Raw genomic sequence first — 16195 nt, forward strand, 5'->3', positions numbered from 1 at the left:
TTTTTTTTTTTGAGTTTGCTATGAGGCACATCAGAGGCAGAGAGAAGAGAAAAGAAAAAGGGAAAGTGAAAAAGTACATCCCTTCCCACCAGGAAGGTGGGTGGTCAAGTTGCAATCCCTTCTCTTCCATTCTCCTCTTGGGATTTTGGGCATGTATGTACACACACGCACTTAGTGTGCTTTTCTAACCACCAGGTCCAGGACTTGAACTGTGCAGCTAGCCATTGGGATCTAGCAGCCTTAACCACCATACCACTAGCTGGCCCTACCTCTCTTTCATATGAAACAAATAAAACAAAAATAAAAATGAGGCTTCAAATTCGTTGATTTGGACCAGCCCCATGGCCTATTGGTTAAGGGAGCCAAATCCAACATAGCTGACTGCAGCTCCAATCCCAATCCAAGTGACGTGACAAACATACCAAGGGCATGAGCACAGGTGCTCAAAATCCCAACAGGATAAAGAACTGGAGAAGGGATTGCAGCATGACTATACCCCATTAAGGGTGTTTTTTTGTTTTGGACTTCTTTTTTTCTTTTGGTGGGGAGAGGTTTTTGCTATAGGGTGTGTGCGCTCGCCAGAAAGACAGAGACAGAGAGACAGAAAGTGAGAAATCACCCCCCAGAGGGATGGCCACACCGCAATCCCTCCTCCTCCATTTTCCTCTCAGGATCTTGGGCACGCACACGCACGCGCCCAGCATGAGTTTAAGTCACTGGGTCTGGGACTCGAACTGCGGTTGACTACGTGGGAGTTCACCCACATAGCCCTTATACCAACTGTTGGTCCCTTTATTTATTTTTTTTTTAAGAGAGATTTTTGCTAATTTGGAGATTCCTTTCTTTCTTTCTTGGCCGTATGGCACATGTACTTGACAGGGTGCATCCACATGCCAGAGAAACAGAAAACAAGAAATCCCCCCCCAACAGGGGCGAGCTGGCCACACCACAATCCTTTCTCCTCCATTTTCTGGTGATTTGGGGCATGCACGCAAATGAATGCACCTGACGTGAGTTTTAAGTCACCAGGTCTGATACTTGAACTGTAGTCAACTACGTGGGAGTTCAGCAACATAACCATTATGCCATCTGCCGGTCCCAGAAGGTGTTTATTTGTTTGTCTGTTTTTTTCTCTCTCTCTGGCAAGCACATACACCCTTTGGTAAAAAAATAAATAAACAAATAAGGGGCCAACAGATGGTGTAGCAGTTACATTGCTAGACTCCCACATGGCTGATTGTGGCTGGGGTCCCAGACCTGGTGGCTTGAAACTTACGCCGGGTGCGTATGTGTGCGTGTGCAAGATCCCAAGGGGAGAATGGAGGAGGAGGGATTGAAGGGTGGCCATCCCCTGGGGGGTTATTTCTCACTTTCCCTCTCACTGTCTTGGTCTCTACAGCAAGTACATGCCCCTTAAAGCAAAAACCTCTAAAAGAAAAATAAACAAACAGAAAATTGGAGATTCCTTTCTTTCTTTCTTGGCCGTATGGCACATGTACTTGACAGGGAGAAGGCACTCTCCAGTTGGGTGCAACCATGCCACAATTCCCTCTTCTCTATTCTGCCACTCTGTCAGGATCTGGGGCAGGCATGCACTTGTGCCAGAATGTTTTTCAAACCATGCAGTCAGGCATGTAGGATCTGGCTTCCTTATCCACCAGGCCACTGGGCAGACCTAAAATTCAGATTCTTAAATCACTTCTGTATTTTTCCGGAGCTAAATTTTAATCCAGTTGTGAAACTAAGTTACTCAACTAAGGGGTTAAAAAGAAACAAAACTAATACAAAAAAAAAAAAAAAAAACATGGTTTATGATGATTTAAATTATCCTGTATCTTGTTCTGACATAGGACAACTGGCTGTAAGTCAAGAGGCAAAACAACAGATGACTTCGAGGACTAGGCCCTGCTTTATACATTACTCAGATACTCACATATCCCGTAAGTCATCTGCTCGCTGTATCTCTCCAAGTCAAGCTGAATGCTTTTGTGGAAAAACTCCAATTTAGCTTTCAGTTGCTGTGATGCAGAGATCAAAGTGTTCTTCATTTTTGTCAAGTTAGCATTATATCTAAGAAGACTTAACCTAAATCATAACAACAACAACAAAAAAGGATGTCAGCATTCAGAAACCTTGGACAAAAATGTAAAACTGTAAATTGTTATAAATCTGATGCCTAAGTTTTTATTATTAGTCTTTGAGAGACAGCTGATCTATAGAATCAGAATCTAGCCTCCAAATATTGATATTTTACTATATTCTTCTTTCCTTTTTTTAATTTAGAGGGTGCATATTCTTAAGAGACAGAAATAGAGAGGGAGAGGGAGAAAGTGCCCCCAGTGAGGCATGGTCATGCACAATCCTTTCTTCTCCGCTTTTTCATCCTGTCGAGATCTGAGCACACACACGCACACGAGCCCAGTGTGTTTGTTCAAGTTGCTAGAGCTGGGATTCAAGCCCTAGTCAGCCATGTGGGACCACTCGACTATGAGGCCTCCCAATACTCCATAACATACAATCTTCTTACATTAGGACGGTTCAGGAACGACTGCTCTCAAGTCATTGCAACTGGGTGGTTTCAGACCATTAGTAAGAACTTGGCAAGTGTACTCAGAATACTACATTTTAAACTGACTCCATTATGTTAGTATTGATCGGAATATTGATTAGTGAAACTGGCAAGATTAATGCTTGAGTATAGGGTATTGTAACACTGTGCTTTTAAACATAAGAACTGCTTACATTGCTGCTCTTTGTCCCTGGAAGAGCCTGCTGTAGTCTTCTTTGAGCCCAGACACATAGTGCACTGCTTCAGCCCATACTTTACGCAGCTGTACAATTGGAAGCTGTATTTTGCTGTCCTGTACTGCACACGAGAAGGTGACGAGAAGGGAAGGAGAGTTACTTTTGAAGATTTAGAGTTCATTTATCATGCTCTGTGATTTCCAGAGAACAAGCTCCACGTGAATAGCATTTCCACAGATGCTATAGGCTGATGCTAGGAAGAACCATGTTACCCTTTAGTTCAGTTCCATATGCATTTACTGAGTACCTACAATATACATGCCTTGCCTCAGACAATCACTACTGTGAGCTTGAGATTATTCTTAAAACTGTTTTTGGGGGGGCCAGCAGGTGGCGAGATAGTGAAGGCACTAGACTCCCATATGGCTAACCACAGTTTAAGTCCTGGACCTGGTGGCTTGCTTTCTCTCTCTCTCTCTCTCTTTAGCTCACGCCATTAAAAAAAAAAAAAAAAAAGATGATGAATAAAATTAGATTAAATAATTCTAAAAAAAAAAAAAAAAGCTAAAAAAGTCTTTATTCTTGCGTCTCTCCGAGCTGAAATACATTTTTTCTTTCTGCTAATCCATATTCTCTATTTCTTTTAAGTTGTAAATCAGGTCCATCTCCTCCACTATACACCAAGTCTTCTTGCCTCTGAATATTAAATTTCATCTCTTGGATCACCAACCCAAATTGAATAAAACACGGAATAAATGGTAGTTTAATAAGATAGGCTTTCTTCATTGCCAGACTTTACCCAACACTTTCTGAAAATCATGGTAGGTATATGCTAAATTCAATGAAATCACATGTAACATCACAAAATTCTCCAACATTAAAAGAGATTTATTGGGGCCAGCAGATGGCATAGCAGTTATGTCACTGGACTCTTACATGACCAAATGAGGTTTGAATCACTGACGGGTGGCTTGAAAATCACGCTGGGCACACATGTGCATGCCCAAGATCCCAGGAGGACAATGGAAGAGAGGGGACTATGGCATGGCATCCCCCCGGGGGGCAGTGATTTCTCACTTTCCCTCTCACTGTCTCTGTCCCTCTCTCGGTGAGCACACGCACCCTGAAGCAAAAAGCTTTTTTTAAAAAAAAAAAAAAGTAAAAGAGATTTACCTTATGGGCCAGCAGGTGGCAAGGAAGTTAAAGTGGCTAGATCTCACGTGATTCACTCCATGGTTTGAGTCCAGGACCCAATCGCTTAAAAATCACACCAGGCACATTTATGTGCATGCCCAAATCCTGAAAGACTGGAGAAGGGACTGTAGTGTGGCCCTTCCCATGGGGAGTGATTTCTCACTTTCCTTCTCTCTCTCTTGTCTCTTTCTAGCAAGAACATAGTCCTTATACCAAAAAAAAAAAAAAAAAAAAAAGGAGAGAGAAAGATGTATCTTATACTTCAAGTCAGCAAGTACAGGGAAGAATCTTCATAAAACTGATGAATGTGTACTATGATAAAACTATGCGTAAGTCTCTACATTTTTTTGCCCCAAAATAAGCAATTCAATTTTAATTAAACTTTCCCACAAACTTTTAAAATTTCTTTTTAGTTTCTTTCCACAGGGCATGTGCACTTTCCAGAGACGATAGAGAGAGACAGAGGGAAAGTGAGAAATCACCCCCAGGGGGATGGCCATGCCAAAATCCCTTCTCCTCCATTCTCATCTCAGGATTTTGAGCATGTGTGCACACACACACTGTGTGATTTTCAAACCCCCAGGTCCAGGACTTGAATACCGGTCAACCATTTGGGAATCCAGCCACCTTAACCACCATGCCACCTGCCAGCCCCTCCACAAATTAAGTTCCCTTGTACACTTCTTTTATTATTTTCCAATAAAAATCTTCAGAGGAAGGTTAGAAAAACTTGCTACACTAGTGTTCACATTGAGAAAACTAATTATCTGAGTAGATTTGAATAGACTCAACCTGTCTTCTATTCTTATATACCCACACTTCCTCCTGTGACTTTATATAACAGAGCACCAAAAAAGTCCCCCCAAAAATTTTTTTTGAGAGGTTTTTGCTATAGGGCATGTACACTCGCCAGAAAGACAGAGAGATACAGAGAGACAGAAAGTGAGAAATCATCCCCCAGGGGGATGGTCACACCGCAATCCCTTCTCCTCCTTTCTCTTCTCGGGATCTTGGGCACACCACGCACACGCGCCCGGCATGAGTTTAAGCCATCGCATCTGGAACTCGAATCGTGGTCGACTACATGGGAGTCCAGTGACATAGCCATTATGCTAACTGCTGGTCCCAAAAAAGTCAAAAAATGTTTAAAGTCTAGGGAAGGGGCCAGCAGGCGGCATGGTGGTTAAGGGCGCTGGACTCCCACCTGGCTGACCATGGTACGAGTCCCAGACCTGGCAGCTTGCTTTCTCACTTTTCTTCTCTCTTCCACTCCCCAAAATAATATATTTTAGAAAGTAAAGACTCAGGAGGCCAGCAGGTGACCTAGTGGTTAAGGGTGCTTGACTCCCACATGGCCAACCATGGTTTGAGTCTCGGACCTGGCGGCTTGCTTTCTCACCTTCTCTCTCTCTCTCTCTCTTTCACTCTACCCCTCTCTGGTAAGTGAAATAAAATAATTCTTGGGAGCCAGCAGGTGGCGTGGTGGTTAAGGACACTAGACTCCCACATGGCTAACCATGGCTCAAGTCCTGGACCTGGTGGCTTTCTATCTCTCTCTCTCTCTTGCTTTTTCACTCTGTCCTTCTCTGGTCATTTAAATAAAGTTGAGATGGCATAATGGTTGCATCACTGGACTCCCACAGAGTTGACCATGGTATGAGTCCTGGACGTGGAGGGTTGAAAACTCATGCTGGGCACATGTGTGTGCATGCCCAAGATCCCAGGAAGAAAAGAGACTGTAGAGTGGCCATCACTCCTGGGGGGCTGATTTCTCACTTTCCATCTCACAAAAACCTCTTAAAAAAAAAAAAAAAGATGAACTCAGAGAATCTTGTGGTATCAGAATAAAGTAATTAATTTAATTAATTTGTAAGTTTCAAATAAATTATGTAGATGGTGTACCCTAAAGGAAGGAGGCACAACTCCCCGCCTTTTACGTGTGGGTTGTGCAGGGCAACTTCTTTCCAAAGAATGCAGTATGGGAAGGGAGGGAAAAGATTAAACTTTACAGCAGAGAAACCTAACAAATTCCTACTTTAGCCAGCTGATCAAAGTCAACACCAATAGATACAATATGTGTCTTTTACATGTGATGAAAACGTCACTTTTTAAAATGATCTTTCTCTCAAACACCTGTAACCTGGCCTAATCGTGAGAAAAGAAAAAGACAAATTTCAAAAAAAAAAAAAAAAAAAATCATACAAAACAATAACCATTAACCTTCAAAACTGTCAAGGTCATCGAAAACAAGCAACGTGTAAGCAACTGTCACAGCCAAGAGCAGCCGAAGAAGACACGGCAAGTGGATGTAAGATGGCACCCCAGATGGGGTCTAGAGCAGAAAAGGGCATCAGATAAAAACCGGAGGGCGGGCCAGCGGTGTGGTGTGAAGGCGGACGGCTCCCACACAGCCAGCGGCAGAGTTCATGTCCCAGACACGAAGACAAAAAGCACGCCAGGTGCGTGTGTACATGTACCCAAGGTCCAGAGAGGAGAGGGAAGGAATTGTGCTGTGGCCACCCCCTGGGAAGTGCTTTCTCACTTTCTCTCTCTCCCTAGGGAGTGCATGCACTCTAGCAAAATTTTAAAAAGAAAGAAACAAACAAAAAAGAAAAAAATACTAAGGAAATTTGAAAAATATCTAGACATTAATGTAATATGCTGGGTGATTACTGTAACATATGTGCCATACTAACATAAGATGTTAATAACAAAGGATACGTGTGTGTGTGTGTGTGTGTGTGTGTGTGTGTACGACTGATGGCAATTCAAATTCCAGCCCAGTGACTTGAAAAACATGCCAGGCACATGTGCATGTGTGCCCCAAATCCCAACAAGGTGGAGAAATTAAGGAGAAAGCACTGTGGCATGACCACGCCCCACTGGGAGGACTGCTTTCTCCCTCACCTTCACTGTCTGTCTCTGTCGAGTGTACACACACTCTCACAATTAAGAAAAAAAAAAGATAAAGAAAAAAGAATACCTCTCTTTTCCCCTTTCATCCCTAATAAAAAAATAATAGTAAGAGTTTTTAAAAATAATCAAACTATACATTTCACTATATATTAACTACTGGGTCACTGGAAAACACATGACACATTTTTGCATAGAAAAGCATTAAAAAAAGTCCTAACTTTTCAGACAACCCAATAAATCTTTTCTTTTTTTGGAGAGGTTTCGGCTATAAGGTGCATACGCTCACCAAATAGACAGAGAAGAGATAGAGAGACAGAAAGCAAGAAATCACACCCCCCCCAGGGGGATGGCCACGCTGCAATCCATTCTCCTCTTGGGATCTCGGGCACGCACATACACGCGCCTGGCTGAGTTTTAAGCCACTGGGTCCAGGACTTGAACCGTGGTCGACTGCATGGGAGTCCAGTGACATAGCCATTACGCTAACTACTGGTCCCATAACCCAATAAATCTTAATTTAAAAAAATTTCAAGGGGCAAGTGAGTGGCGTGGTGGTTGAGATTCTAGACTCCCACATGGCTGACCACAGTTCGAATCCTGGACCTGGTGGCTTGCTTTCTCACTTCCCTTCTCTTTCTCTCTCTCTAGTCCAAATTTAAATAAATAAATAAATAAATTCTTAAAAATATTTTTCAAGGGCTGGCAGATGGCGTGGTGGCTAAGGCAGATGGACTCCCACATGGCTGACCACCTGGCAGCTTGCTTTCTCACTTTCCTGTACTTTCTCTGTCTCTCTCTGGTCAACTTCAAAAAAATAAAAATAAAATAATGACAATGAATAAAATTAAACAAAAAATAATTCTTTAAAAAAATTTTTTTTCAAAAGAAAACCTCTAAAAATATAATAGGAAAGATACAAATTTTAGCCCCTATGTCCAATTTTTCTCTTGGTTCTACAATTTTTGTACTTGATTTCAGCTTGATTAGATATAAACTGAGCACTTAAATGCTTCAAAAGAATAATTTTACAGGATAAATTTCAAGCATTTGAACATCAAGTAGAATTCATAGGATAAGGTGAAATAAACGTTTAAACAAGCTTAGATAATGGACAACCTAAAAAGTAAGTTTAATTATCAATACAGTTTCATTACCCTGTGAGAGCCCTATCCTCAAGTCATCTCCTGAGGGCTCTACCCAGTGGTAATTATAAACTTTTTACCTTCCAAACTTCATAAATCCATTTTTTAACCCCATCTAGATCAAACACCATTTCTACTAAACACGTTGAGGCAAAATCACACCATTTTAGGCTGAAAGCTCAGCCACTAGATAACTGTACTCACCAATATAATTTACACAGTCAGACAGGCTTCGGGAAGCAAACGGCCCTTCATATACAGTCTTACTTTTATCAAACAAATAAACCATATAGCTATCACAGCCTCTCTGAAAAAAGAAACAAACAATTAAAATTCTGCTTGAAGATCTTTGAAAACCCAAGGCTCTCTAAATACTTAAGAACCAGATTCCCTATTTTGCAGCGCAAATGAACAAAGTGGTGTGCATTAACACACACCTTAGAGATTTCGGTCTAAACATTCACAGAGAGAAGAAAAGCTTCAGCATGGGCTAAAATGAAAACAACTACCAGACCCAAAACAAATGCAAGAAAGTATACATCCACACAATGGAAACACAATTCAACTATTCAGTAACCAAGAGGAATGAAGTACTGATACACGCTGCAACATGGATGGACCTCAAAAACATAAGGCTAAGTGAAAGAAGTCAGACACAGGAGACTGTACAGTGTATGATTCCATTTATATGAAATGTCTAGAAAAGGTAGATGTAGATATAAAAAGATGAGTGGTTCTCAGGGGTGGGTAGAATGGAGAGTAACAGTGAATGGACATAAACTATATTAACAAAACAGAAATGTTTTAAAATTGATTTATGGTGATGGCTGCAAAATTTGGTAAATTTATTTTAAAAAAACACTGACTTGTACACTTGAAATGGGAGATTATGGGTGAATTATATGATATGTAAAATATGGCTCAACAAAGTAACAAAAGGAAAAATGGAAAATAAAAGTATGACTACAATCGTTTTACTACCTATCTATCCTCCGGCAGGCCCTGTGAGACTGCTGGGCTAACTTCAAGGTTCTAGGCTTCAACAGAAGAAGGAAAAAAAGTGGGAAGAGAAAACTGGCACCAAATCAAGAGCCTTACAAAGTTGAAAACAACAGACATTTCATTTCTATATTGTTTAACTTGCAAAGACAGTAACAGTTACAAGCAGAGCAAAACTAAAAAGAATTATTCTAAAATGTGTGCCACGTCCCCCCCCAAAGGATTCTAAGTATGTGTCAAAAAATTCAGGGCATGCAACCCCTCTACAAACAGATGTCTTCTTATATTCTAGATATATTAGAATTCTCTTACAACGCCATCTAGAACACACTGAGAGGCTGGTTTCCGAGGATCCAGAGAAATTCCTGTCTCTGAAAGAAGCTCTTGAGAACCAGTATTTATTCCAGTTTCACGTTCAATACGAGACTGCAGTGAATGAAGACTTTCATCAGGTGGTAACAGGAAAGAAATTATCTTTGCAGAAGTCATATTTAGGATATGTGCTATCTGTAAAAATAAGAAAAATATATCATACAGATCACTTTCTATGCAAAAGATTCAATACAAGGTACTAAAAGGAGAATATGAAGGAAATGTATTATTTTTACAGTAAACAAACAGGATTCACTCAATCTCTAAAGTGAGAGCTCCTTCTTTAATTATAAAATGACATTCTGAAAACTAAAGAATAAAATTTATTTAATTACTACAATATACATCAGTTTCCAACAAAGTAAAATTTCTAGGTCCCAGAGATATGCTGAATCAAGAAATAAAAATCCCGGGACCAGCAGTTAACGTAATGGCTATGTCGCTGGACTCCCACATAGTCGACCGCGGTTTGAGTCCCAGACCTGGTGGCTTAAACTCACACCGGGTGCATGTGTGTGTGTGCCCAAGGTCCCGAGAGGAGAATGGAGGAGAAGGGATTGCGGCGTGGCCATCCCTCCTGGGGGGTGATGTCTCACTCTCTGTCTCTCTGTCTCTCTCTGTCTGGCAAGCGCACGTGCCCTATAGCAAAAATCCTCTCAAAAAAAAAAAAAAAGAAAGAAAGAAAAATCTCAATTAAAAAAACACATTTGGTGGCATGGTGGTTAAAGCGCTGGACTCCCATATGACCAACCCCGGTTTGAGTTCCAGACACGGTGGCTTGCCTTCTCACTTTCTCTCTCCTTCTCTCTCTGGTGAGTACATATGTCTTATAGCAAATTTAAAAGTAATCATGATCATAATAAATAAAATTAAATAAATAATTTTTTAATTAAAAGAAAAAATTTAGAGCCTGCAGAAGGCATGGAGGCTGAGGCGGCTGTATCCCACATGGCTGACTGCATGGTTTGAGTCTCTGACCTATTGGCTTGAAAAGCATGCCAGGCACATGTGTATATGTACCTAAAATCCAGAGAGGGGGAGAATGGAGGAGAAGGAACTGTGGCATGGTCAGCTCCCCTGGGGGTGCTTTCTTACTTTCTCTCGCTTTCTGTCTCTAGTATACACACTTGATAGCAAAAACTAAAACAAAAAAAAATTTACTTTGAAAAACATTATCATAAACCTAGATATTCCCATGTATGAAGTCTAACGGATGCCAACTAAAAGGTGCTTTCACTTAACATCTGCATTAATTAAATCTCTTAATCTCCATTTTAACAGAGAGAAATCAACGTTCTAAAAGTTAACTTTTTAGGGGTCGCACAGCTGACAACTGGTAGAGCTTGGATCTGAACTCTTACCTGCTCAACTGTCCCACACTGCCTCAAAAAATAAGAATCTGATAGAAGTGCTGAGACTCTCCTTAAACAGGGAAAAGCTTTGTTAACTTCATCAAGCAATCAAATCCCAGAGCAGTAACTTGCCTAAGGACCCAGGGTTAGTCAAAGAAAAGTCTTGGGCCAGCAGGTAGGGTAATACTTAAGGTGCTGGATTCCCACATGGCCGACTCCATGGTTCAAGCCCCAGACACAGCAGGTTGAAAATCAAGAATATCAAGAGGAGAATGGAGAAGAAGGGACTGCAGCATAGTCATCCCCCTAGAGGGTAATTTCTCACTTTTCCTCTCTCTCTCCCTCTCTCTCTCTCTCTCTCTCTCTCTCGTATATATGCCAAGGTACTGAAAACAGAATTACAAAGAGATTATCTTCACTTCCATGCTCATTACAACATTATTCACAATAGCCAAGATAAGGAAACAATTTAAATGCCCTTGGCAGATGAGTGGATAGGGAAAATGTGGCGTATATACACAATGAATATTATCTGCCCTTGAACAAAAGGGTGGGCCGACTTCCACATGGAAACTGCTATTTGAATCCTTGTCAGCCTGAAACACCACAGTCGTGAGTACCCCAAATCAGACAGGCCAAAGGATTGGAGGAAGGGGACTGCAACATGACCAGACCCTGTGGAGGGTGCTCATCTTCCTCTCTCTTACTCTTGTATGTGTGTGCTCACGCTGAATCATGAATAAAGAGAAAAAAGGAACTTCGCCATTTCGGACAACGTGGATGAATCTGGAGGACATTATGCTAAGTGAAATTAGCAAGACACAGAAAGAGAAATACTGCATGATCTCACTGCACATGGACTCTGAAACAGTCAAACTCAGAAGTGGAGAGTAGAATGGTGTGTCGGGGGAAATGTGCTCATGTTAGTCACAGGGTACAAAAATGGTAACTACAAACGGAGAGGCGATAGGTAAGTTAATTTTAGCTGAAATGTAATCATTTCACAGTGTATATCAAAGCATCAAGCTGTATACCTTAAATATAAGTTATTTTTATATGTCACGAAGATTAATTTACCACTAAATCTAATTTAGAAAACAAATGGTGTGGGGGACCTTGGGGTGAGCTATAGATGAAACACGCTGGCTTTTTGTAAACAATGGCTGAAACTAGTGGAGGCATTCACAGAGTTGGAAAGGAGGTTATGATTCTGTTTTCTACTGCTTTGTGTGCTTTATAACAGCAATTAAATTTGTATTTTAAAGGGCTGGCCTGGTAGCCTAGTGGTTAAGGGAACCAGCCTCAGATTCAGAAGATTACTTGACAGGAAAAAGATAGTACTTCATAAAGAAGACACTATTTAAGCTAAATGTTAAAAAGGAAGAAAGATTGGAAGAAGGAAAGATTGAAAAAGGAAAGGTTCTTTTAGGCAGAAAACAATAAGGCAGAGGCAGAGAGGCAAAAATGGGTAAATATAATCAGAGAATCCAAGTAATCCAGTAAAAAATTTATCTAAAAGATTCTCCTCTAGGGCATAACAGAAGATAGTGGCCACCTACTGGCCCCCATTTTTTTTGGTAAAGAATTAATTATTTATGTTATTCCATTTCCTCTTATTATTATTATTATTTTTTTAATTTGACCAGAGAGAGACAAAAAGAGAAAGAAAAAGCAAGAAAGCAAGCCACCAGGTCCAGGTCTCAAACCCTGGCTGGACATGTGAGGATCCAGTGCCTTTAACTGCCATGCCACCTGCCAGCCCTTCCCTCCGCTATTATTTAAGAGAGGTTTTTTTTTTTTTTTAACTACACGGTGTGTATGCTCACCAGAGAAACAGAGAGACAGAGAAACAGAAAGTGAGAAATCACCATCCAGGGATTGTGGCATGGCCATTCTCCTCTCACGATTTCGGGCATGAACGCACATGCACCCGGCATGAGTTTTAAGCCACCAGGTCCAGGCCTCAAACCGCTATCAACTACATGGGAGTCCAGCAACATAACCTTACGCCATCTGCTGGTCCCCAAATATTTTTATATAAATAAAATTATTTTTAAATTTATTTTTAAATAAATTAAGTCTTAAGTACTAGTGGGACACCTAAGTATAGTTATAATATACATATACACTTAACAGAAAAGTCACAACTGGAGAAATAAATCTGTGTACATAATTTATAGGTATGTTGTCTTAGGTCAAGCTATACTGCTGAAGACATTGCCTAAGTAGAGAAAGTGATAATGAAAAAAAAGAACCAAGAAAAGACTATTATGATATAGTTTCATTTAGAGACACAAAAGAAGAGGCCAAAAAAAGAATACTTCAGCAGGTGGCATTGTGAGGTTAAGGGTGCTGGACCCCCACATGGCAGACTGTAGTTCAAGTCCCAGACCTGGTGGCTCGCTTTCTCTCTTTCTCTCTCTCTCACTCTGTCCCTTTCTGGTCAAATTTAAAAATAAATAAATAAATAAAGTTAAATAAAACAATTCTAAAATAAAAATTAGATGTCCCTCTTTTTTTTTTTTTTTAAAGAGGTTTTTGCTATAGGGTGCATGTGCTCTCCAGAAAGATAGAGAGAGACAGAGAGATAGAAAGCGAGAAATCACCCCCCAGGGGGGATGGCCATGCTGCAATCCCTTCTTCTCCATTCTCTTCTTGGAATCTTGGGCATGCATGCACACGCGCCCGGTGTGAGTTTAAGCCACCAGGTCTGGGACTCAAACCACGGTCGACTACATGGGAGTTCAGCAACATAGCCATTACACTAACTGCTGGTCCCTAGATGTCTCTTTTTTAAAAAAAGAATACTTTTGTTGCACCATTAATCTTCACTGGCAGGTCTAATAAATCAATACTTTTTCCAGCCTTTCTACATATTTAAAGGTTTTCCATAATTGTTGAAAATTAAACATACAATCAGATTCTCTAAACTGTTTTTTTGTGTTTTATTTATCTTTTTTGGGGGGGGAAAGGTTTTTGCTATAGGGTGCATGCGCTTGCCAGACAGACAGAGAGAGGCATAGAGACAGAAAATGAGAAATCACCCCCCAGAGGGGATGGCCACGCCGCAATCCCTTCTCCTCTATTCTCCTCTCAGGATCTTGGGCACGCATGCACACGCACCCGGCGTGAGTTTTAAGCCACCGGGTCCAGGACATGAACTGCGGTCAACTACATGGGAGTCCAGTGACATTGCCATTAACACTAACTGTTGGTCCCACTCTAAACTGTTTTTTAAATGGGAAATATTTCCATAACTGTTTTGTTGCTATCTTTTTCAAAAGGATTAGACAGACCTCATTTTATCTTTGCATATATATATATTAATATGTATGTTTTATAAAATATATATGTATATATATGTTATATACATGTGTATAGTAATATGTATAGATATTAAAACACTCTAGAAAAGTGTCCCACAGTAACACGAATCTCTTCTGTTTGTGCTTCTGTACTTTGCTCATGATGCTCCCCTACCAGTACCTCTCTCCCACCCTGACCTTAGTCCGAATCAAGTCTACTTTTTCTTCAACTTCAGTTCTAGGGGACCAGTAGATTACATGGTGGTTAGGGGCGCTGGACTCCCACATGGCTGACCACAGTTCAAGTCCCAGACTTGGTGGCTTGTTTTCTTGCTTTCTCTCTCTGTGTCTTACTCTGGTCAAATTGAAAATTACAATAATGATAAATAAAATAAAGGAAATAATTATTTAGAAAAAAAATTCAGTTCTACTATCATGTCTAGGAAGCATCCCAAAAGTTTCTTGAACTACTATTAACAGTATCCTATATTCCATATTCTGTACAACCTTACAACTTTGCTCCTTGAGGAAGATAACCTGACCCTGAGATAAAGAAGGTCAGTATGTGCTCAGATTCACAGGTAGGTAAGTAACTGTGCTGCAAACTGACCTAAGACCTACGGTCCATGAATGCCACAGTGAGGGCTCTTTCCCCAGGCTCTATGACAAGCAGGTGCTCACAGACCCCTCTGAAATAGTAGTAGTGCTATGATCACCATGCTAAGTTTAGGGAGGAGAAAACAATCTGCAACATGTGGTCAAAACCAAAACTTCTCAGAGGTGACACCAAACTGAAAGGTACCACCAAGTTCTGCTTTGCTAAGACACTGAGAAATGATTTATTTCTTGAGATGATATAAGAAAATCAAATCAAAAAGCTAGAAAGGGAAAGTGATAAAACAAGCCACCAGGTCCAGGACTCAAGCCACAGTTGGCCATGTGGGAGTCCATCACCTCAACCACCCCGTGGAGGGTGACTTCTCACTTTCTATCTCTTTTTGTCTCTCTGTCATTCTGGTGAGTGCACATGCCCTATAGCAAAAGCCTCTCCTCCCCCCCACCAAAAAAAAAAAAATCCCAGCATTAAAGAAGACAATAGTCTATGTGGAGAGGCATGAATGGAAGTTGAAAATAATTAGAAAATAGAGTACACATGATTAAGTGAGAAACTGAGCGGCAGAGACCATTTGAAGAAGAATTGAAGATAGGCCAACGTAAGCAAGGAGATGCACAGCGACAGAGATCATACAGGGAGAAGGGACAGCATTTGTCAAAACGCAAAGATAGACAATGGGTGTGACGGGATAAGGAGCAGTGAATGACAATCTGGTCCTGAGTGAGGTAAACATTAAGAGAAGCAGGTACAAAGCAAGCACTTGGTTGGGGTACACTCCATTACAAAAACCCCCAAAAGACAAGCAGATCAGTTCAGACCTAAGTTGGAAGACAAAGAACTAAGTTACAGGCGTAGCAATTATGTCATTGAACTCCCACATGGCAGACCACAGTTCAAGTTCCAGGCCTGGTGGCTTGAACATCATGCTGGGTGTGTGTGCATACATGCCCAAAATCCTGGGAGGAGAATGGAAAAGAAGGGATTGTGGCATGGCCATCCCTCCTGGTGGGTGATTTCTTACTTTCCCTCTCACTGTCTCTCTCTTTCCAGCAAGCATACACACCCTAAGGTGAAAACCTCTTAAAAGAAAAAAAAAAAAAAAAAAAGAGCTAAGTTAGTTTCTTGAACAGAAAAATAAAAAAGCATTTTCAGAAAGATGAGGTGAACTATGAACTATAGGATGGGAGTAAGTACAGAGGTGTGAAAGGCAGCTAAGAACATTCTTCACCAAACCAAATACAGTAGATTAGACCTAAGTGCATGAGGTGATAATGGCACCAAATGTAAAGGGGAAAATTCAACATATTTTTTACTCAAAGGAGCAATCAATAAAGACTACTTAGAGGCAAACTGAAAGGCTGGCTAAACAAATGAAAAAACATCAGCTCTGGGCCAGCTCCAGATCCCACATGGCCAATTGTGTGGTTCAAGTCCCAGACCTACTGGCTTGAAACACACCAGGCATGTGTGTGTGTGTGCCCAAACTCCTAAAGGAGGGAAGGACAGAGAACGGATAAACACACCAAGCACATGTGTGTGTATGCCCAACATCAT

At 40.9% G+C, this 16195-nt stretch overlaps 1 protein-coding gene across 4 annotated transcripts in view; it reads right to left on the minus strand.

The window, feature by feature from the left end:
• The window catches only part of CHUK (component of inhibitor of nuclear factor kappa B kinase complex), a 47804-nt gene that overhangs the window by 16568 nt on the left and 15041 nt on the right, over positions 1-16195 (minus strand). For all 4 annotated transcript variants that reach the window (XR_001371039.2, XM_006157378.3, XM_027775286.1 and 1 more), the window contains 4 exons: positions 9309-9503; positions 8202-8304; positions 2743-2866; positions 1934-2085 (listed from right to left, as the gene is read on the minus strand). Coding sequence is in view for 3 of the 4 variants with exons in the window: in XM_006157378.3 (XP_006157440.1) it covers positions 1934-2085; positions 2743-2866; positions 8202-8304; positions 9309-9503 (574 nt within the window). In the remaining variant the exon portion in view is untranslated. The remainder of the gene's footprint in view (positions 1-1933; positions 2086-2742; positions 2867-8201; positions 8305-9308; positions 9504-16195) is intronic.

This window comes from Tupaia chinensis, unplaced genomic scaffold, assembly GCF_000334495.1.
Source record: "Tupaia chinensis unplaced genomic scaffold, TupChi_1.0 Scaffold000539_1, whole genome shotgun sequence".
Classification (NCBI taxonomy): Eukaryota; Metazoa; Chordata; class Mammalia; order Scandentia; family Tupaiidae; genus Tupaia; species Tupaia belangeri.